The following is a 23718-nucleotide window of genomic DNA, read 5'->3' on the forward strand; positions in this document are numbered from 1 at the left end:
ATCACTTTCAACAATGGCCTCACCCATCCCCCAACGTCGTACGAGATCAACTCGCGCTCAATACCCTCCCCACTTGGGCTAATATGTTCCAAGACCACCGACTTAAGTACGTCGTTAATCAGAAGGATTTCAGTTGTACTTGAAAGTGCAGCAGTGGCAGCAGTAGTTATAGGCACATCGTTAGCCATCCACTACCACCAGCCAATTCCGTTTTGCCCGGCGGACTGATATATTAAGTCATTAGCAGCAAATTGAATCCCTGCCATATTGCTACCCGTGTTCCAGTTCTCGTCCTTGTCGTCCCCAAAACCTTATCCACACACACACACACACCCGTATGTCCCGAAATCAAAGCACTCGAATAGCGTCGCCGGGCCGGGACTTGCACGTGGGAGCTGCAAAAGGACGTATCTCGATTTCAACCCACATAATCACACCGTAACTCTGGTGAAAATTTTCACTTCATTTAACATCAATTTTCTCGCCAGCTTTCTACGCACACCGGCCGCCGACCACCAGCTTCTTGACAGGGCGAGACCTTCTGTCCCGTGCCGATAATATCTTTGCTCGAAATGTTGAGGTCCTTTGAATGTATGTGTGTGTATGTCGCAAAGGTCAAAATTATCCCCATCATCGTACCGCCACCATCAATGCTGACAATTTATGGTATCAAATAAAAGCAAACATCAACTCGGTGCGCTGAAGATTGGGTGCCACAATTTTATGCAGAACCACCGCCTGAACTTTGAACAGTGCTGACACAAATCGTAAGTCTGGACAGCTATTTACACGGATCAACAGCTTTGGCTCGATGCATAATTGATGTAGTGTGTGCAATGCTTCCCCTCCCGCTTGGGACCGTTCGCAGTACATAATTGAGTGCACATTTAGGTCAGTAATTTTATTGTGCATTAAAATCGTTAATCCTTTCAACTGCAATTCCGGTGTTCCGGATGTTCGTTTGACACAATGCCACACATTCGCTGATGTGGGAGACAATCAGAATTTCAGATCTGAGGTAAAACATGCAATGCGCAAACATAGTCTATAATTAACACAAAGACGAAGTGCATGAGTTCTTCGGGATGTCTTCATTGATAGTCTGCGATTCGATTTAAAAACACGTTTAGATAAAGTTGCAAATCGATTATTGAGATCATCCGATTGCCTTTGGTCAAGATTTCTTTGGCAGCAGTGATTTCGAAGAACAAAAACGTCTCGGTTAACAGTTTGTTTGTACGAAGATTCATACAATCGGCTAAAGATAAGCCGATGAGAGGAAATGCCAGATATGAATTAATACCATACCATCCAGATTCCCTAGGCTATTTGAACGCAAAGCTAAGCGATCCTGGATAAAACCCATCCGTTGACCATTCCGTAAGATGGAAAGCTCCGTGCTTGGGCGTTAGGATCTAATGAAAACAAGCAAGAGTCTAGTGTCAACCCAACCGGTCACCTTCTTGGGACAACCTTCCATAATCGCCTTCCGGCACTCAATCGATGACAAATGGTCCAATCTTGAGAATTACTTAGCCCCATCCTAATTTATTGGGTTCTACATTGCGGCTTCTCGTGCTCGGTACACGGTTGCTACACAAAAGCGTCCAAAGTGGACCGTCGGACCACTACATCCGCTGTTAGAATATCGACGAGAAAACTCTATCGTTGTTCTGGGCCTTCAAACCACACACGCGCGCCTGCTCACATACACACACACACACACACATACAGATTCTTAGATCCGGGAGCTCGGAGCTGTTCATGTCTTTCGACGCGTCCAGCTGTAATCTAGAGAGTAAACATAATTAAAATCCCATTGTTTCCGGTCTGTATTCCGCACCGAGGGTTTTAAGCTTCTACCAACCGGAGCGTTGATAGTTGGCCAGCAGAGCAAGGGACAGGCTTATGCAACTGGTTTTCTCCTATTCCGGAAACCTATCTGCGCTGCTTCCGGCACTGACCCGGTTCCGGAAACGGTTCCAGAGTTAGAGGAACGGTCGAGCAGGTCGTTGTAAAATCGTTAATTCCTACAACATTCTGACGGTGTAACTTGTATGTGTGTAATACAGCGTAGGACTGGTTAGCAGGCTCACGCCGAAAGTCAAAATTTGGCATGGTCTTTCCAAGAACGCATTGTACGCGCTGCATTGTGCATGCCGCGCAATTGATGGTAGCGTAAATATTATTTTACACGATTGTAGGCAGTGTGGTGATGTGATAATAATATTATTTCACTTAAACGATAGTCAATTAGTAGCAAATCGTAAAGCTTATCTTCTTGGATTTCTTGTGTTGCTTTGAACGCCCGTATGATCCATCCACAAACTACCTGCTAAGCGGTTTATCTTATAAAAATGAATAGCAAGCTAAAAGCAAAGACCTAGCAGGTTGTAGGTCAGCTTTATGTAGCTTTTGGCATATATGAGTGGATGATTTGGATTCCAACATTATCAATACATTTCTTTGTAATGAAATTTAATGTTAATGTGTCGTTATATAAATTTATTTTATCATTCATGATCTTCTGTTTAGCTTAACAACTTCATAGCTCATGCTGGCCATTTGTTATGTACCTTCACTGTGAGTATTTACTCTATTTCAATTAAGGCAAACATCTAACATCGACTCTACCACCGTACCTCCCAAGCCATCTATTTGTTTGAAATTGGAAGCATCGTTTCATGTTATTTTGTCACTTTAAAAACGTTTTTACTTATTGTAAATAGAACTCTCTTGTCTACGGATTTTCCCACTTTTGGTCTGTTAAAATTGAAAGAGTGGACATGAAAACATTACAAAAACAAGATAAAACTTGAGTTTTTTAGTAATCCTCTTGTTAAATCAACCTTGACACAAAACTGATGGCCAAAGACGTTACAAAACCGGTATCGGACAGAAAATATTACGTTTAGTATTGACTCTTCGTTACGCTTCCTCCGAACCTTATTCAAACTGACAACCAAAATCAAAATGAAATGTTTGATAACAAAAAAACACAAAGTGAATCTTGCTGTAAAAGACAGCAAAAAAAAAAACATCAACACCACAATCGCACACAAAGTACATCCGTATCCAGCTTCCTACCATCAACAACATTACCAACAAATTTTATTTGTAGATGAAGGCAGTAACGATTCTCTCTTTTAAACAGACGTCATACAAATCAACCACAAGTAAAGGCAAAAGTCTCGGTTCGAAAACAACCGGACAGCATCCGTCCGCCCGGTGGCATGTTTCCGAACAGCTCGCTTGCAAAGTTGCAAAAATAATCAATTTGTATTCTTCCGTTCGCAGCACAATACTGCAATTTCCGTTTTCCACGGAACGAAGGAACTCGCCGTCGCCCGTCTCACCGGAAGAAGTTCCGAGTCGATCGGGAAGAAAGTTTGCCTTTGCGTCTTGGCGTGTTGGCCTGCACTGTTGGACCCCCGGACTCGCCATGCGGCAGTTGCGGTGCAATGCACAAAATTCTTTTGTTGTGGAATATACAAACAATTCTGTTGAAATTTGTGGTCTTTGTGATGCAATAAAACCTTCGGCCAACGATATGTACTGCTGCAGTGCTTCTACTCTAAATGCCACTAACGCTGGGGCGGGCGAAGGTTGTGGGACGTAGCAAGAGGTGTATTTTTCACCAGAAATAGCAAGGCAGCGTGAAAGACGTAATTCCTTCTGGGAGGATTTTTAGGAAAAATTCGGACAACTTTAAATGCGTCAAGAATGTGGTCTTACCTTCGAACGGCCCTGCACTCGGTTGCCCTGGTTTAGGACAAGCCACGCATCCCAACGATGCCGGTAGATGGTGATCGTGTTCCATTGGTTTAGGACGATCGTTTCCTCTGACTTAACGCGACCCATGCCCGAGCCACAATCGAACCTGCAAATGAAAATGGAAAATATTATAAGTAAACATCATACTACATGAATGCTGATACGGTTTCCCCAGCTCAGGGCACCGGGTTTGCTCCAAACGCTAACAAATTAAACATTCTTGCCACAATTTAATTGAAATTAAAATCATTCATAACACGATGCACAGATCCGTGCATAATATATTTCCTTCCCAAGAAAGTAATTTATCTTCAACGGCAAACCCAATTTGTTCCGCAGTTCGTTAGAGGGATAAATTCTTCAACCTCCGAAAATCGTTAGAAGCATTCAGCGAAAGCAAAAGTCCAACACAATCGGCTTACCGGTGAACGGATTAAAATAGGAAAGTTTCGCCATCTTGTCGTTTTCCGAGCGGAAACTTTTCACTGTCTGCAGGTCTGCAATTCGTCGCTTGTAGCAAACAACTCTTAAACGAAAGTGCCATCCATTATCTTTGTGCTCGTGGGCACTTGAAAGGCGACTGTCAAAGAGAGCGAGAGAAGCTGTACGAGCGAGCTGTTCAGCTCGATTCAGTCGTCTCGTCCATGCCGGGGTTAAAGGGTCGTTTAACGATGTGAAAATTATCCTTTCCAATGGCAAGAGTTTGAGAACTCAATGAGATGACTCAAAATATTGTTCTCCATTGAATCGGAACCGATTGAATGAGGGAGCAGTTACCGATGCCAAAAGCGACAAAAGACCATACCCCGTCCCAACAAAGTACTACCGAGAATCAAAGTTCTCCCTAATCCCTGTAGAAACACCAAGCCACCGCACACCACACCCGCTCCCAGAAACTTGGCAGCTTGGCATGAAATAAATAAAACGTGTCGATTATTTTTCCTCGCCATCTTCATCTATCATCAATTAAAACTAATTCGTTCCACTTTCGCGCTTGAGTAATAGCCATCGATCTGTCTATATTTCCTCACCGTGGGTCACACGCTTGGCAAGTAAGGGTAGCAAGGACTGTTTGAGACAGGTATGGGAAGGAAAAAAATTAACATCAATAGAGCTTGCCATTGAGTGTGATGGTGATATGGGTCAGTCGCCATTTTTGCTATCGCTAGGCTATGGGGTTGGGAAAATAATGTTTTGCGAAAACGCCGAGCAAAGAAGTCATAGCGCTAGACGCAACATGTAGCACGGGCACGTGAGAAGGATACATTCATCTTGGCAGTAGCATTTGCCCAGAAATAAATTACTTTATTAGTGTTTCCAGACCAATTGAGCTTCAATTAAACGGACTCGCCTGCTAAACAAGAATGTGTGGCCGTTTGTGATGCACACTGTCTATTACAATCGTAGTTGGTGAAATTGCAGTTGCAATTGCAAAGCTAATATAATTAAGTAATTGGTCATAATTTTCTAAGACTAGCTTGGCTATCTCTAAACCTTGATTGAACCACGAGCTAAATTCAATATTACTTACTGATTCAGAGCAGTATTTTAAAAAAGATTCGTATGGAGGATAAATGTTATTTAAAAGTAATCAAATAATATTAACAAATTTCAAATATTCGTGAGAGGAACTGCAAAAAAAATCTTATAATCTGTTGAATGTTTTTATTCACCAACATACAGTCCTTCGGTTTAGCCTTTTTTCTTCACCTACCATCCCACCAACCTTCATTTTGCTCTAATATACCATTGTAAACCTACTCAACGCCATCAAGCACTGTCTACCGTTATCTAACCAAGAAACTCAAGAGGGTACCGCAAGCTTCGAATCATGAAAAATGGTTAGCAAATATTTTCCATTTACCACAGTGAGCTGCACAACTCTCACTCCAGATGCTAGTCACACTCACTATCCCAAATGCCCCCACACTGGTCCAAGTTGTCCACATGGTGACCCACCAACAGCATACATGACCTGTACCCAAACACATACACACAGCCGAGCGAACAAAGCGGAAAAGCGGTGTTGGTCGACGCCCAGTTGCTGTGAGTATGCAGTTTGCGCCATTTGCCATTCGGCGCTCGGAACCTACCCGAAGCCCAGCTTGTCGAAGTGGTTCAACACATACATTTATCTTGCATAATTGAACATTCCTAGGAAATTAATGTACACATAAATATCAGTTGCCAGCTGATTTATGGGCGCAAGTTTTTGTCTCCTCTTTTGCCGAGGCCGAGCGCTGCGTGTTAATCCCTGGCTAACTGACTTGGTGAGGCCCACCAATAAGGTGGATCCACCGGTCGGTTTCCAGCAATTGATTTTGGATTGTATTCGAGGGATGAAGATGTTGTGTAGTTATGTTCGTTGTGGGCCAGTAGGGTGACAGATAGGCAATACGAAGAGGTAAAAGTTGCTTCTGTGGTTTGTATACAACTCAAGGAAGAGAGTTTTTATTGGAAAATAGTTATTTTTTCTGGCTGGTTGTAACGTAATAAACAACATATTCAGTTTCATCCCAGTTTAAAGTCCTACCTGCCAGCTTTTTAGGTTCAATATGTTGTCGCTAATGGAAAAATTAGTCCCAAAAGCAACGTAGCCAATCATCAATTTAAGCAATCCAGTAAAAAAAAAGGATTCCCAAGCCTTTCAACGCTGTCCAGTGTTTGCTTTGAACGTTGCGTCCAGTTTTCAATCAAAATATATTTTATTTCGCTTCGCTGGCTACAATTCCCCGTCCAAGAAAGGAACGATACCGCCGCTATCATGCCAATCAACGTCAGTCATAAAGCAAAAACACCAAAACATATCGAACCAATACACGGTTGGGCAATTCCAGCATTGCAGGCTAAACAAACGGAAACGGACGCTCGAGATGCTGAAATCAACGTTAATAAAAAGAAGAGAACTCATTCTCTATCGCTCTGCTTCCCTGCCTTTCATTCTACTGGTACAACCCAGTCCCGGTACGTGCACATGAACTAAGTCAATATTCTTCCCTTTTGCGTTACACATTCTCTCCACAGCCAACAACCATTCCGGACGACTGAAGCAACACCATTTAAGGCAAACCTTCGGCTGTAACTCAATTAAGTTGTTGACAAACATTTTCGAACATTTTGCCGTGTGCAGAAGCCGAGACGTAGGGGCGAGAGAAAAGGTTATCCAAAAATATCAACGCTTGCCTTCCGACGACGACGGCGAGATCGACGGCAAGCAAAGGGAAAACCGGGCCCGATCGAGCTTCACTTTAAAGAAGCAAACACAGTTTGGCACGGTGTATTTGTAAATTAAGCGCACCCCAAAGCAAACACTATAAAAAACCTCCCACCGGAATGGATCTATTTTTAAGTGTAAAAGTGTAAAGTTCTCCGAACACTTGGGCACACTTGCTGCTGACTGTTGCATGAAGGAAACTCGGGAAAATCGAGCCTGGCAAGGAGCGGGTTGCGAAAAATGTGTTGCATTAAACTAAGACCAGCTCGTTGCGTGCCGGAAGCGGCTTCTTTGGCTGGGATGATTTTTGTTTTTATTTTATTCATGCAACACAAACAACAACCCTTACTTTTATGGGGTTACAGCTAATGGTTACGGCCATTAGGCGAAATAAGGACCAGTACTACTGGCCAGGAAGCCTGCCAGACAGGCGAACAGTTTGCTTCATTTGCGAACAGTTTCACTTTCGGGAGAGGGAAGCGAGTGTTTCCACTTTAAGGATGGTGCTGATGGTTTACTTTATAGGCGAAAATTTATTCGCCAACAGTTTGCACAAAACGGTTCCCGGCAAATGAGCTTCTGTGCGTTTCGAGAGTTGATGATATATTTCATATATTTATATTTTTTATGGAGTGTTTCCATGAAATGCATTTCAAGCAATGTTGAACGGACAGACAGATGGAAGAGACAGGATGCACAAACAATAGCTAGAACCGTAGCATATTAGAGGCTTAAAGGTTCATTCCATCAACATTTTATCAACATGTTTTAATTCTCAGAAGGAGCTTTTGCTACATGGATGATGGATGTTTTGTTCTGTTGAAAATTAATTTCATTTTCGTAGCGTCTTGGTTCAACAATAAATAAATATGAAATGAATAAATAAAGGATAAAGTGGAAGATTCAGGAATAAGACCACAAGGGCACGCGACATCATTCAATTAAAAATTTTAATAAAATACTTAAAGATGAAACAGACGCGTATAAACTTTCTGAAAGCTGTGCCAACTATCGACTACAGACTTCTGACTCAACTATGATGACATACGATGGTATTATTATTTAACTAAATTAGCGCTTCAATTTCATAAGCATGGTGTGGCATGGTCTCCACTAACACTGAGGACATTCATTGGATCCTCTAGTCATTGGATTGGACAAAACAACAGTAAAACATATATTTTGACACATTTTGAAAGACTTTTGCATACGTACCAAAACTCGACGAATCCTTGATGGAGCAGCAACGCCATAAAGTCACCCGTCAAATCGTCACGCTCACCGGTCAGTAGTAAAATTCCATCAAACGATTCCGGTCGAAATTCGACGTGTAGCTAAGGCGTGCAAAGAGACAAAAAACAAACACAAACAAATGTACATCATTATTAGCACGTTGTGATACATGCAGGATCAAACCGAAAGCCTCTTATCGAGCTTTGCCGCACGGAGAGGAAACGATTAAACCGATTAAAAAAGATACATAAACAGAACGTTTGCGTTTAGTGCCGGGTACGGGGATCCTTGGTTGTTTCCGGTATGGTTTATTTGCACGTCAGTGCATCCAATTCAATCGAACCTTCGACACACAGCTTCGGAACGGTACATGCTGATCTGGGACTTTATGTCCGTTCGTTTTTATTTTAATTTTTCAAACCCTTGCAGGCAAAACGCTCTTGTGTGAACAATTTTTCAGTGGGCAGAGTTTTTCCCGCTTTGCGCTTTGTTGCATGTGTACAAAAATTCGAGTGTTTACGTTTAAGCGAATGTATTCTCCGTTCGGCAAGCGATTTAATTTCGCTCGAATACCCTTTCTACCAGCGTACAGTGGCAGCAACAGTATAAAATTGTTTGCTAACAGTGGTGTTGTTTTTTTGTTTCGCTTTTTTTGTACAAAACCAAGCATAAACTAGGTGATGTTGCATAAAAACTGGGAGTCTAAAATACACAATAGCTATAAAGCCACAGCGGGTTGAAAACCGGAGCGCATATACACGGCGCGACATCAAACGGAATAAAATAAATTTAAAAAAAAAACACTCACACAACACAACTACATCGCTTCAAACACCAGTGAAACGGTTTGCAAACATTGCCGTGTGGTAGAGATGTGTTTTGAAATCAAATAAAAATTAAAAAAGCACCAAACAACGGGTAACAAAAATAAAATGACGAGTCCCATGCTCACAAACCCTAACAAGGTGTTACCATGGTCTCTCTCTCTCTCACACACGCACACACCAGGATTTGTATTGACGGAACAAAAATGGACCAACTTTTTCCGTGCCGTGTTAGACTGCCTTTGGTTTGGATATCATAACAATAACAACGATACATGAAACATGGCACAATTGGCGTTCTATACTTCACTGTGCAGGAACATGCATGAATATTAGGAAGCAACATTTTCAAATACTGGGTGGCGGTGGTTGGTTGAAGTGTGTAGAAAAATGCTCTCAACAAAACATCGAAGCCAAACCCGAAAGCTTCCCATTCCTATTCATCTCACCGATCGCGTTCGACAGCGCAGTGCAGAAATTTGTAGGGTCTGAAGAGTCTGCAGACCAAGGGAAAACTGGACACGCAATTGCAGCGAGTCGGTAATCCTTTTGTTCCTTGTTTTTTGTACTAACGCCACTTTCAGTGGTCGATCACAGTTTATCTATCTGTGTGCGGGTTCCCGTGGTAACCTTTCGCACGTGGGCTTCGTATGTTTCGCGCACTATTGCACACGGGCCGTTGGAATGTTCACGTTGTTGGGTGTTAGATCCGAAACCCTTTAGGCACATGGCTAGAGAGATAGAGCGTATATGTGTGTAAAAAGGAAGATGGAGAGGAATTTGCACTATTCTATAACGCCGTCGGACGTTGATTGGAAACGAAGTGTATGCGTGCGTGTTGATTTTGGAATTGACACTGATACCACGTCGGTTGTGTGAGGCCGTATAGCTGGACGAAATGGAGAAATGCACGATAAAAATGGGCTGCCTCTCTGCACCCCACAAAGAAAAAAATACACGAGCAAACCTCATTCAACATTGCTACAACAGCGGCTTAACAAATTGATCCCGGTGATATGGGAGATCCGGGCGGCCAGACAAGGATTCTGTTGTGTTTGGCTTGAGGTTTTTTTTTGTATGGTTGTTTTGCTTGATAATAGAAACAGGAATAGACAACAAAAAAAGCAACCTGAACGCCGAACGTTTACACTGATGTATGGCTGCAATGAAAATCTCTGGTCTGGAACAAAAACCTGGAAACCACAGATGAGGTGATAGGCAATGGAACAAATGAGTCTGGGGTGGATGATGAATATAATCATCGTTTTAAAATAGAGCCACAAATGCTCGACGCCTGCGGTGCATACCAGGCCGCAACCACACTGACAGTACTAAATAGAGACACCATCGGTCGCCGCAGAAATGTTGAATGCGAACACAATAAAAAAGGAGTTTTTGATTTTCTGAATACCGTAAGCATGTTTCTAAACTAATTAAAACTATCATCATTCGCTTAAATTAAACATTCGCTACGCACATTATAATACGAAATGGTAACATATTTTGATTATCAACTAACCTACAGTATTCCCCATAAAATATGCGGATCAGATATTTGTTTAATCATCAAGGCTAACTGTCACATACTGCAAACAGAACATTGATATTAAACAACGAACGAATGAACCATATTCGCGAAAGAAGTCATGTTCAGTTTGATCCATAAGGGAAAATTAGTAAAAAACAAATATCGGAGGCTGCGAGGTGCTATCTGGGCACCGTATGCCACCTGAATGGCATCCTCCCCGATTTTCAAAGTCCCAGGAAGCCAAGAAGTGGACTCCCACGTTCAGATCGCACTCCAAGGATAGTTAGAACCGTGAAAAACGAGGCAGATACCTCCGAAACATCAATACAACGAGTGGTTAAAGTTGGAAGTACTTTCGATGTCCAGGGCACGAATCTAACGCATCCCAATAACAAACTGCATCAAAGCTCTAGGTTCGGACTGGTCAAAGATTCTGTTGAACATATTCAAGAAGAAGCATCCGATCGTTGTTTTGTCTAGTGATAAACTTTTCATCGTCGAACCTGTATCAAAATTGCGCACTATTAGGTTTATATCTCCTCAGATGCTTGTGGATTTTCCATATGCTAAAATGTTAGTGTTCGTCCTATATTTTATAAAATAGTATAGAAATTTTAGTGTTTTTTATGGGCCATACTGTAAATGAAGATTGAACTATTATTAACTGTTGAGTACAAACCTGTACATGTTTGTAGGCTCCTCTCAGCGCTGGGAATGCGACCCACGAATGCTTGCTGAACCGTGGTGTGTTGACTTTGGTATCTGAAAAAGAAAGCAAAATGGAAAACCACTATGAACATCAAAAATGTTTGATTTTAAATTGCTTTTTTGTCAGCAATATGGCCAGACCGTTCTCACAGAACAAAAAAGAACTTTTTTGTTCATTTCAATATTATAGAACAACGACTAATCACTCGTTCGATCCGGACTTAGTCATCAAAGTGATTTCCAGATCTTTTCCAAATGATTTTCAAGGTAAAAAAGCTATGAAAAGGTTCCATAGTTGTACAGCAAAAAATAACTAAATAGAAACAGAAAAACTTGTACAACATTATTATTATTCTTTGCGTTTTGCAAGCTTATCGTGGGATGAATAGTATCATGCATTACAGGCAGAAATTTTACTACTAATTAATGCTCTATCATTCATTCCATCATGTTCAATGTTGCAAGAAATTAATAATCCAATAACCCATGCACACGGAAGCTTTTGCCACAAACAAAATCCATGTTTGATTGTTCTGCGAATGTTTTATTGCAGGTGAATCTATTTTTCCTTCCAAACCACAAACAAAGCATTCCGTTTGCAACGCACAACGGAGTATGAGAAGAAGAAAAAATGCTCCGTTAACTTTTTCTCCGAATCCTTGTGCGCAGTTTTTCTACCACCGTCAATCTAATTACCATTCGAGCGCAAAAAAACCGTATGATGGTCGGTGATTGTTTCATGATGGAAACAATCAATTGATATGTGTGCCGGCTTTGGCCCGTGCACTGTCGAGAGCAAATCCGTTCGCATCCGCATGCTTGCCTGTGCCTTGGCATCATCAGCAAAGCGGCGAAGACCCGCAGAAACGATCGTTCAGTCACTAAAACTTAAGCCGCTTTATTGGATTTTCCGGTTTCTTCTCCGGTGTTTCGACCAAGAGAATCCTCAGGATGGAAAAAGCTTACCCTTGTCAGCGAAAATGTTGCGCACTCTCGCTTCGGTTCCGGCTGGGAAAAAGTTTACCATCATCTCCGTACATACACACCCTTATTGTCAGCAGAAAAGTTGCCAGAGTACACCGATGGGGGCAGATAGTTTTCGCCCACTTCTCATCCAGCGGCTTACGGGCTACTCTTTCGCGCAGTAATCATCGTACGGTGCGGGAGGCCTTGCAGTAGAGCAACTGCTTTGTCCCGTTTGATGTTGCCATTGGTATGATGGTGTTTAGAAAATGTACCCCTACGGATTCGAAAGTTTTCAAATTTATGCCACCACGGCTGAAGGATTTCAATTTCCTGCCCCGAAAGACATGGAAGGTACGAGGCAAAGTTTGTGTGCCTAAAGCATGATCGAAATGTTTTTGCTTAAGATGATGTCCTATGGCTGCTGAAGGAATGGTAGCTTTCGGGTTTGAGATTTAGAAAGATAGTTGGAAAAACGTGGATTAAAGGTAAAATGAACAAAAAACTGGCAGACAACTGTTTACCCTTTTCGATGATACCCGACGCTGAAAATAATAAGCTGAAAGTGGTGAAGCGTTCATCACACATTAACGCCCATGCAAAGCAGTCCTTCACTAGAGAATGGTGCTATGAGTGATGCAGTATTTGTGAGTCATCCAGGATGAAATAAGATACAATTACGTGGCTACAATCGAAAAATTCTCGTTCTTTTTATCCAATGTGTTATCTATCTCACATTACAATTGATTCTGAGTTTTTCTTTACATACTGCTTGAAATTTAAGTGTTTTCTTCATGATCGCTTTTCCCAGCATCATGCGAGTGGTTGCGTTGACATTTTATCGCCGAATTGGTTATTGTATCGCAGCAACCAACTGATACCAAACCAAAGAGTACCAAGAAATATGCGTTTCGCCATCGATTGCCTCTTTCTAGTACAGTAAGCGTTTCCAAAAACGTATAACCGTTCCTACAACATCAGCACTAACATATCATGATCCACTGCTGCTGCTCGTTGACAACAGAGATGGCAAATTGCATTCCGCCGAACTCGAATCCCTACAGCACAGAAATGTGACATTCGCTGAAACGGTGGCCATTGCACTTGCGAGATAATGGATTTCTCACTTGTTTCTCTGACGTTCTGGCGTTGGGTAGACGAAATCGGGTGCCACAGTGCGCACTTTGTGCGCGCGATATGATGCATTGTGCGGTTGTCTGTGGCACATCGCACTATCCAGTCACCGTCACGTCTCTTCGCCTCTTTGCCTTACCGTGACAGTCATCCCCGTTTTAGGTTGAAGTTTCCAACTTTTTTCTCCTCAGCGTAGATTTAATTGTCCTCCGGAAGGATATGATTGGCACTGGTAATGCCGAGCCTGCTAACAGTGCAGAAAACGTTGACTTTACTTCCACGGAACGCTGGCTGGCCGTGTCAATTAACAATCTTGAAATAGATATAGCATCGAATAATGGTTTTGATGGTTTTCGACAGCATGATGCAACGGATTGACATTTGTTGGATTTTATTCGATCGAATTAGAATAACTGGAAAGCAATAATGAAGATTGTATTAAGCTAGAGGATTGTAGAGTAGGGGACTCTCTAGAATGTGGTATCGGTACATTTGATTACCTAGAAGAGGAAATGTGTTATAAGAAAAAAGATTAAAATCTAAAAGATTCAAAGTAAGCATTTTGGAAAGCAGCGTTTGTAAACATTTCCAACTAATCCATTTTAAAGCTTGATTGCAATCACATTTGAAATTGATTTTAGAGCAAAACTTTGATTGCTGAATTAAGCTCTATCCCACGACAATCGGCATTGAGCTCTGGCTAATGTATACTGCCACGTCGCTGAAAATTGGCATCATCTCGCACTGTCTTGTACTGTCATCTGCCGTTGCTAGACGGACCGATTCTCCGTTTGACCGCCCACATGTGCCAACCCTGTTGAAACTGTCAATTCAAACAATCGTTCTCCCTCACGTGCTACGAGCATCCCATCCTTTCGGTGCCGGTAAGTTCGTACTACCACGATTTGTCTCAGTTAAAATTCAGTACGGCACGACAGCAAAGATAAGCATCGAGTACCATCAGCAAACCAACCATCCCGTGTTGTAGCTCTCTTACTGCAGTATCGGTCACACGGTACACAGATACAGGGCTTGAGTATTGCTTGCCATCTGATGTAAAGAAGCCGTCGCTCAATGTCGTTTTGGAAAGTATGCGACAAAAAAAAAAACACACACACACTCACACAAGAGCTACTCGTGGCATCCCAGAATTGCAGGAACGCTAATGGTACGGTGCCGAAAACGTTGCAGTTTGTGTAAAATGTAGAACGGATGAGCTGTCAGTTTGTTGAAAGTCTTTTACTTTACGAAAAAGGGATACACATAACCGTGGACCTGAGGTCGTTCACTGTAGCAAGGGACATCCAGACGTTGACGACACACACGCGTTGCATAACCTCTGCACGGCTGCTACACAGTGCTGCATAAGCAAATCGACAAATCGTTTGTTAGATAACATACGGCCATAAAAAGGACTGTTGATGAAGTGCCTTGAATGAATGTAGCACATTATTCTGTGTCTCGTCTGCAGGCAGAACTGGCATGAACAGTATTGAAGGTCTGATTCAGAGGACCTTTCGTTTAATTGCAAAGATATACTGCATAAATCAATCTTCTAGTAGAATTCTTTATTTGGCAAGAAAGGTTCAAAGCCATTTCAAAGACATTTAATGGATAATTGCAAATCATCTTGAAAATTCTAACTGGAACTTCTAAGAAGCAAAAAGCAATCGAATGACATTCGACGAAACAGTCTGAAGCTATTAACTTCAACTCTAAAGGAATGTTTTTCCCAATAAATAAATTTTTTGTCCTCTGTTTTTCGTTTCAAGTCATCAAAATAGCACGCTCAGCATGACGCTTCCAATAAACCTTTTCCTATCTGCCACTCGCCTAAGGAGCCCACTGTACACAAGCAACAACACAGAACCATTATAAAGCTTGTCATTCATTAAGAAAACGAGCCCACCTGATACGTTTTTCTGCAGAAGGTAACAAATTTCCGCCATCACATCCTTAATAGGTGAAACGATCTTTTTACACATTCTTTGCCAAAGTAACTTCCGATCAAACGAGAAACCGAACCACTTGCTCCAAAATTTGATTGAGAAAAAAAGGAAAAACGGGTGAATAAAAAAAAAAGACCGCGCTTCAACGCTTTTCAGCGAATTTTCTTCACAGCAATCTGATGCACGGTTCAGGTGCGATCAAAAGTGGGTACAAATATCAAGATGGAAGCGCACCACAACAGCGTATAATAGCAGCAACACATAATTGTAATTTATCTGCTACCGGTGAAGGCTTTAGAAATTGTTATGCAAAGTACAGCAAAGTCAAATCCGTGGTCCTACCCTTGATGGAATGCGAAGAGCGAAACGATCGGAAGAATAAGACTAATGAAAAGTGTGAAAACAAAATGTACCACCCACAATAGACCTTTTCCCCATTGCTGTAGGGAAGTTGATTTTTCGATCTTGATTCTCGAGGTAATGTGTAGGTAGATGAAGTGTAAAAATAACTTCCCAACCGTTCGCCAAAAACCTCCCCTACCGCTTGTCTGGATCGGGCTGCTTCAATAAACCTCCAATCGCTCCGGTAAATAGACGTCTCAAGCAAACAAAAGTTTTCCTTCCAGTTGAGCAAGCCAGCTACTTGTTTTTTGTTCTCCTGTCTTTTTTTTTTCCTCTTTTAAAGGCTGAGATATTTTCCACCCTGGAGCATCCGCCTTCCAAGTGGGAGAGCAAATTTTGGTTTTTTGGAAAATTCATTTAATTTTATATTCTTTCTTAGTGATCAAAACGGCGCAGCTTGTTTTTTTTTCGCTTCCTTCGCGAGCTTGCGACTACATCATTGCATCTGAGCAGCCAAACAAAATTTTCCCTTTCGTCAGAATGTTGGTTGCAACATTTTTCATCTACACCACAATCTTTTCAAAACATTTCTTCTCCCTTTACATTTTCTCACTCTTCCCTGTGTTTCGCGCTGTGGTTTGTGTGGAGTTACGCTCATAAATTGTGGTATCGTTTAATGTCTTGCTCGCTTGAGTGCCCAATTTTTTGCGCTGAATCATGTTAGAAGTCAGAAAATATTTTAAAACATAGCATGCATCCAGCATCGAATGGAAACGTTTTAGCAACAGAGAAAACCAACTGGTGAATAAAATGAAGTGGTTACGCTATGATTTCAGAGTACAATTTTGGACAATTTTATGAGTGGATACAGTGTTTTAGTCATTAAGAAAAAGTATTTTACTTTAACAATATTTCAAAAATCCATATAGTAGTAACCAAATGTATTTGACACGTCAAAAACAAAATCTCTCAATCTAAGTACTGCAAGTGGAAACTTAAGCCGGAACTAAGCATTTAAAAAACGAACGAAAATGCACGTTTCGTGCATTGTACCGTCTATATAGCGGAAAACTTAACACCAATACCTATTTTTCTCAAGGCCAAATCAAGAAATTATTTCAAATGAGCGCATAACTGGGACCATTTGAAATTTAGTTTAACATATTCGCAGATTTTTTTCATAAATTTCTTGAAGAGAGGGTCTTCCAGTTATTGTGGAATTTGTCTAAAAAAGCATTTTTTTCTCCAATATAAAAAATTGATTATAACTGAAAGAATTTTGACTTTGATTTTGAACACGCTATGTAAACCAAATTGTGATATTTATTGTTAGTTTTGAATATGAATATTCTAGAATATAATTATTATAATTCTAAGCTGCACCTCGCCCTGTACCTGGGCGTGGACCGTATCTGTTAACTATTTGATTTATTCCGTCCTATCTAGCTATCTATCTGTAACATATTGCGGTACGCAAGGCTCTGTGGACGTTTCAGGTAATTTTTGAAAAGAAACATCTACCACTTTTGTTATAAAAGTGAATGATTTAGCCTTATTAACTGAAACCCCAAAAAAAAAAAGAGCTAGAGAAATAACTCGATTTACTACAAATATCGTGACTAGCTTTCGCACCAATTACTACACAAATTAAAGAATAAAAATTGCTTTGTACGTATTAGTACAGTACGTTACGCAGTACGGCATACACGCATGGGCTTTTAAATGAAAACCCTACGGCATCCAACTGCCGATGCATTCCCTTTCTTATTTTAACCAAATCAATTACCCCACTTTTTGCCTTATTCGCGATGTTATCGCTTTTCAACTTTTGTCCCCTTGGAAAAAAAGGACGCTCCGAAAAAAAGGTTCCTTTCATCGTACATCGAATTAAATGGCAGGGAAAACAAAAACCAGGAATAAACAGTGGAAAACTTTTCCGCAATTTTCCACCGTCATTATACCGGAAGTTTGTGTATGGTTTAGAGATGGTATTAAACAAACTGTGCCGAAGGGACACCAATGTAATGCCAAGGTTTTCCGCTACCACTTGCCAACGGATGATGGCATTCTTGGTAGCACACACTCGACTCATGCACCAATAATCACCAATATTCAACCCGAACAGTATACTGGCAGTCGTGAAGAACTCTTTCCATGGTCGGTTTTTTTTTCTCTCTCTCTCTTTCTCTCTCTCTCTCGTTCTTTCTGTCACTCCGTTGAGTATTGGTGAAAATTGTTCTAGTGGTTGAAAAAGCGGTAAAATCAGCGTGCTGTGAAATGAAACTGAAATCAGTGATCAGGCTGCTGGTGGCTTTTTTTGTTGTTTTGCTCTCCAATAACCCTCCCACGTAACTGACAACTTTTAATTTCAATCGAAGAAAACTTTTCCTCTCGGCAACGTCTGCCTGTCTGCCTGATCGCTATGATTGTGACAGAGCGTATTTTCCGCCCAAGGATTTCAGTTTCCGTACCGAGGGAACTCCGTTACCAGAATTTCCACCAATCGGAGTAAGTGGGTATCTCTCATATTTACCTCCAATTCGAATGAATTCTAGCGGCGGAAAAGTTTTCTTCAGTAAGCAATGGAAATGTTTTGGAAGCGAAGAATGTGAACTGATTGAAAATTCGTATGAAAATGCTGCTACAGTAACAACGTTTATTGAGGCTTATGTTATTGGAGAGCCTCGAATATTTAAAGCAAAAATTAATGTTTGATAAATCCTCATTTTTATGCATTTTTCTTTTGTTTGCATAAGAACCGAAGGCAACAGCAATTTACCGAACCTTTATAGTTAAAGCTCTCTTTACTCTGTTCACTGTAAAGCACTCAGCATTCTACACTTTACACGAAATGGTAGAAAATCTTCTCTACCATACTGCTCTTGGAAAGGTGTCTTGCTCAATCCTCAATAGCGTAAAAGCCTGGTAACAACGCACAAGCTCCGCATGCGTTCAAATGTCACCTACCGGATGTTGAAATCATTCGAACTTTCGAAGGTGCAGAATCTTTCCAACGTTCGTGTTGAAAGCACACTTACACACATGCACGCACACGTTCGATGGTTTCTTCCAGCTGGCCGTCCGTTTGAACGTAGGATCGAGTTCATTAAAACAGAACAAAATTGGCATTCCAAGCTGACACGGAATTCCGAATTCAATATCATCGTACTCCGTGTGTCTCGCATTCTTTTCTCGCAAAAGGTTGAGCGACCAGACAGGGAAGAATTTTCACTTCCAGCTTACAGCTTTCTCGCTTACAAAGCTTCACAACAGGGGTGAGGAAGATATAGAAAAAAAAAAATACACGCAGACTTCAGTTTGGCTTGCCTTCTCTTGTGTCCGGTAGTAAGCAAATAGAAGTTGAATTTAGGTGGAACAAAAAAGCGTAACATACTTAACCAGCTTTTCTGCTTGCATGTGGTATTGTGTTAGTTGATAAATTTTTTGTATCATTCATTTAAAAATAATCACGCTGACCAGTGTATGGATGGAAGGAAACTGATTTTTTTTACGTTACGTGACTTACTGGATTTGTACAAAATTTAAATTCGTGAGGTACAGCATTCGATTGTCTGAAGAGCACGACCGCATTATTTTATTCCTTACTATTCCTTTCTTCTGATATACTTTTTGTTTTACATTTCATTTTGAAAGATTTTTTGAGAGGGCCTCATAGCAATGATAACTTCATCCAATGTCAACAGATAAAATTGAGATTGGATGAATTAAAGCATGGGCCAGCGACGGTAGAACCGACGTTCAAATCCCATCCGGAATGTTCTCCCGTAGTGTAAAGATTTGACTATCCATTCTCGTCTTCACTGCGACTCTGGTAAACCTTCTAGTCAAGTAACTCTAATTAAAACTAAGTGGGATATGACACAAATCATCACCACTAGAAATTGTCCAAGATGATTATGAGTTAATTATAAGAAATGAGAATTAAAAACATTTATCTGAAACAGTTCTGTGATTTAGTTTAAAGCAATAAAGCAGTTGCCCCCTAGTTGAAAAGATCTGGAACTAGCAACGGATCACGATCGATCGCGAATGATTAATGACTTAAATGTAACCATCATCGTTATTAGCAACAGATAATTGGAAACTCAATGCTACAATTTGTGCATTCATGTTCTGTAGCTAAAGTGTTAATTAGATTGTAAGAATTATTCTTTTATGAGTGAAATCAAAACAGGTAAACTTATGATAAAACTTAAAGTACAGTTTGATATACAATTAAGGACGTATAGAGCTCCAGATACCAGTCCAAAAGTACCCTTTTTCCTTTCGGTATTTTATATTCGTGTTAATTATTCCTTTTATTCGATTTAAACTAAACCACGCCAGCCAACACCACTTATCTTTGCTTACCTTCCTCACAGCGTGGTCCAATTTTTCCAAATGTGCACAGACATCGCATGGCGGTCGACGATCCTTCCGCTGAGACGTAACAAGTTCCTTCAGGTCCACAGTCAAGAGTGCACGGTTGACTGAAAGTGGTGTCATAGAATGTGATACAAAAAGGGGTAAAAGATTAGCAGAAGAAAATAGAACAAAACAATCATTACTCGGTTCAGTAGCTTTTCTACTAAAAACGCAAGAACGTATTTAAGATTACCTTGAGTCAAGCTACAAGGCGTCGCACATTTTTCGTTAATTTTCAGTATATTTTTAGCATTTTAATCAGTTTGCATATCAATCAAATCAGTAATGATTTGATTAAGCTTAAACAATCACTGTTTTCTTACGTCAATGAAACTGTGGAATGACGTCCATTCCTAAATAAAGCAAAATGAAATTATTCTTTAATTGCAAATGAAGGAACTTTTTATGTTTAACGAGGTGAAGGTTCGATTAATTTAAAAAGATCAAAATGTTCGCTAGTGTGGCCACAGTGTTTTATTTTAATCTTTTGGAATTACATTTTTTCAATGGTGGATTTGATGTCGAAGATTCGCAATAATTCTTATTTACAATTTAGAGGCAAAAAACTATAATTATATTACACTAAACATGGCAAATGTAAACCTTGGACGCTGCTACATTGCTGTACAGTAAGAATAAAAAATCCTCAATAAATTATCAAAATTACAACATCATTAACCAATTCAGTAAATAAAACGGAAAAATAATTAATGCACATAACGCACTTTCGTAGAATGGTACAAATTATGCACAAACGCGTTGTTAACCTACCTTATCGCTGTTTCGCCTGCTGTTTGTTGCGTTGCATTATCGCGAGACTCAGCCTGCATTGCCAAACCTTCGGTGACGCTTTGCATGACAGGTTCATGGAGACTGATGACACTGCGCCCCATCGCCTCCGGAGGTAATTTTCCATTCCGTTGCGCACCCACCAAGCCCCGCTGCCCCCCATCCTCCTCCTGTGAACTGGCCACCAATGGCAGGGCCCTTATTTCCGATGCATCAGCATCATCATCGTCATCATCAACCGCCAGCAGTGCAGCTGGTGACGCCGGTGACGTTCCCATTTCCGGAACGTCTGCCCGCTGCCACCGACCCCCACCGGCAACGGGTGAGTGTAATGATATGCCACTGATTTCCATATCACTCGCCAGTGGCATATTGGAGCTGCCAGTGCCATCCACAACACCGGCCAATCCCTTTCTGCTGCCGGATGGTGCGTTAAACTTTCGCCGGTCACCACCGGAAGCGGAAGTCTTCTGCTGCTGCTGATCGTGTCGCACACCGCCACCGTACGCAGTCACCAGCAATGGGAGGCCATCATTTTGGACGTATTTTTCCTTGCGGCTTGACGTGCGAGCTCGGGCCTCATTCGTATTCGGCGATTGCTTCGAGGATGGTTCGAGTTTCCAATTACGGTTTGCCTTTCTTCGCGCTAATTCATCGCCGGGCGCGATGCTGTTTGGGTTGCCGTTCGACGGTGGTCGAGTTTTAGCCGATCCCTGCCGGATGTTGGGCGGGTGGTTCGGCGACTTTGATTCGTTGCCGGTGGCAGCATCTTCATCATCGTCATCATCGTCGAACGATTGCATCGATATGTGCAGGTCGGATATGTCGAGCTTGGCGCTGAATGATGCACCGCGTTGATAAAGGACGTCCTCCTCACCGTTCGATGCGTTATCATCGCTGGAGGTAGAATTGATTTCTGGAAAATGGAGAAGTAAGAAAATTGGATCAGCGAATGGGTGGTTGGATTTGGCGTACAACAGAGGCGAACAGTTACGGAGACAATCTGAAGTAAATTGAGTCAGAAAGGGCTTATTCAATTGTAATACTAAAGCAATTTTAAATTAAAATGCGATGATACCTTGAGTGCCTCTCAATTCGATTCGTTTAAGTTTACCGGCCAAGCAATTGGCATGATTACTAGAGTAATATTACCCGATGCGAAGGCAATTATAAGAGTCTCACACCCAGCGAGGACGGACGAATTAAAAGTTTTTGAAAATTTCAATGCTTTCAGAAGCCAAGGAAGCTCAACTTGAATGCTATTTCATTTGCGGCGGATTCATGATTGAAGGTTAGGAGCCCAATAATACAGAAAATATTCATAAATCCTTGTACTCTTTAGAGTTTTTTGAAGCCCACATAATAAATAATATCCAACAAGACGAAGTTCACACAATTAAACAATTGAACAAATATGATAGAGAATTTGTAGCTTCACCTTATTCACGCATGTTTTCATTAACTAGGATGAAAGTTTTGACAATGTTAAATTATTCATGCAAATCCCCAATCCCGCCCATTACCCAGCCAATGGTAGGCTTCATTCTCATATCTCTTCCTGGCAGCCAGCAAGTTGGCTGACTTGCAAAACATGTTCGATTTGAAATTGGATTGCCTACCGTATGTTACCCAACGCTCACATTACTACAATCAATCACACAAACACACAACGGCTCAGTACGCCTATTCGCGACCGTCTCACGCCCAGCGAGGACGATTTACAGGGAGGTTGCTAAGCGAAAAGTGACATTGTTGAATGTATCCAATTACTCAATTACTGGTGCAGCCATGCTTCACCGGGAAGCAATTCGGCGACCGATTGATAGGCCGACAGTGACACACTAGCCAAACAAAATGACTTGAGGTTTCACATTTGTACCCATCCGCCCTTTGTTTGCGTAGCCCGATGAAGCCGATCATTTGGTTCGGTTCGATCAAACCATCAACCCCAACAATTGGATGCTTTGGGAAAATATGTGTGCTGAACTGCTTCATTAACTTACGCTAGGGCTTAATATTTGCCACATTATCATCCGGGCTGGGTAAACGTACAGCTGGAGCTGGACGATTTTTGTTCTGTGCTACAAAATAATTGACCCCTCCTCTCTCGCGGCACAGGTTTGCGTTTCAGCCAACCTCAACCCAACGAACCGAACCAAGCATATGCATGAGGTACGCTAATAAGGCGTGACTTTTTGGCGTAAAGTTTGATGCACACGTTTAACGCACAGTCCACGACTACTGCACGCATGGCGTGATACATTTAATGAGTGAAACGTTAAATCGAATAAAATTACACCCACCGATGAATTTCCCCAGACCGAAATGGTGAGGGCGGTGAAAAATTGTTCAATTGAATGGGGGGTGAATCTAAGGCAATTCAATCGCTACAAATGAGAAATTTACATCCACTAATGTGAGAGTTTCTGCCGTGTGGGTTCAACTCATCAACAGCTGCGTTCACCGTTGCTGCTGTCTCTGGGTCAAGCTAGCAGGCACCATGAGTGCATAATTATTCATTCCTCCTTTGTCTCGTTCACTTCTCAGCAACTAGCAAACAATCGTGCCAAGCTAGCTGTGTTTCATTCATCATGTGGATATGAATTTATGGGTGGGAGTTATTAGCGGAAGAGGAATAGACTGTGAAAAAAGTGAAATGAATGAATGATTATCACACCAAGAAGCATTAATGTTTCCGCGCGCTGGTGAACGCACGTTAGAAACCATTTGCAGAAATTGGTATTCAAATTTTTACTTTTTTTCTTTACTGTGTATTTTTAAATTTTTGTTTTTGTTGTGTATCATTTATCAGGATTCCAAGGGTAACGGTGAAAG

The 23718-nt window shown here is 41.3% G+C and overlaps 2 protein-coding genes across 2 annotated transcripts in view; both read right to left on the minus strand.

Annotated features, from left to right (window-relative positions):
- Positions 1-23718, minus strand: part of LOC126561840 (putative ferric-chelate reductase 1 homolog) — a 261537-nt gene that overhangs the window by 138830 nt on the left and 98989 nt on the right. The window lies entirely within an intron of this gene.
- The window catches only part of LOC126563500 (uncharacterized), a 109439-nt gene that overhangs the window by 29552 nt on the left and 56169 nt on the right, over positions 1-23718 (minus strand). The window contains exons 3-7 of the mRNA XM_050220145.1: positions 20866-21799; positions 20041-20159; positions 11253-11335; positions 8204-8322; positions 3736-3880 (exon numbers count right to left, since the gene is read on the minus strand). Coding sequence (XP_050076102.1) covers positions 3736-3880; positions 8204-8322; positions 11253-11335; positions 20041-20159; positions 20866-21799 — 1400 coding nt within the window. The remainder of the gene's footprint in view (positions 1-3735; positions 3881-8203; positions 8323-11252; positions 11336-20040; positions 20160-20865; positions 21800-23718) is intronic.

Source organism: Anopheles maculipalpis, chromosome 3RL, assembly GCF_943734695.1.
Source record: "Anopheles maculipalpis chromosome 3RL, idAnoMacuDA_375_x, whole genome shotgun sequence".
NCBI classification, from domain to species: Eukaryota; Metazoa; Arthropoda; class Insecta; order Diptera; family Culicidae; genus Anopheles; species Anopheles maculipalpis.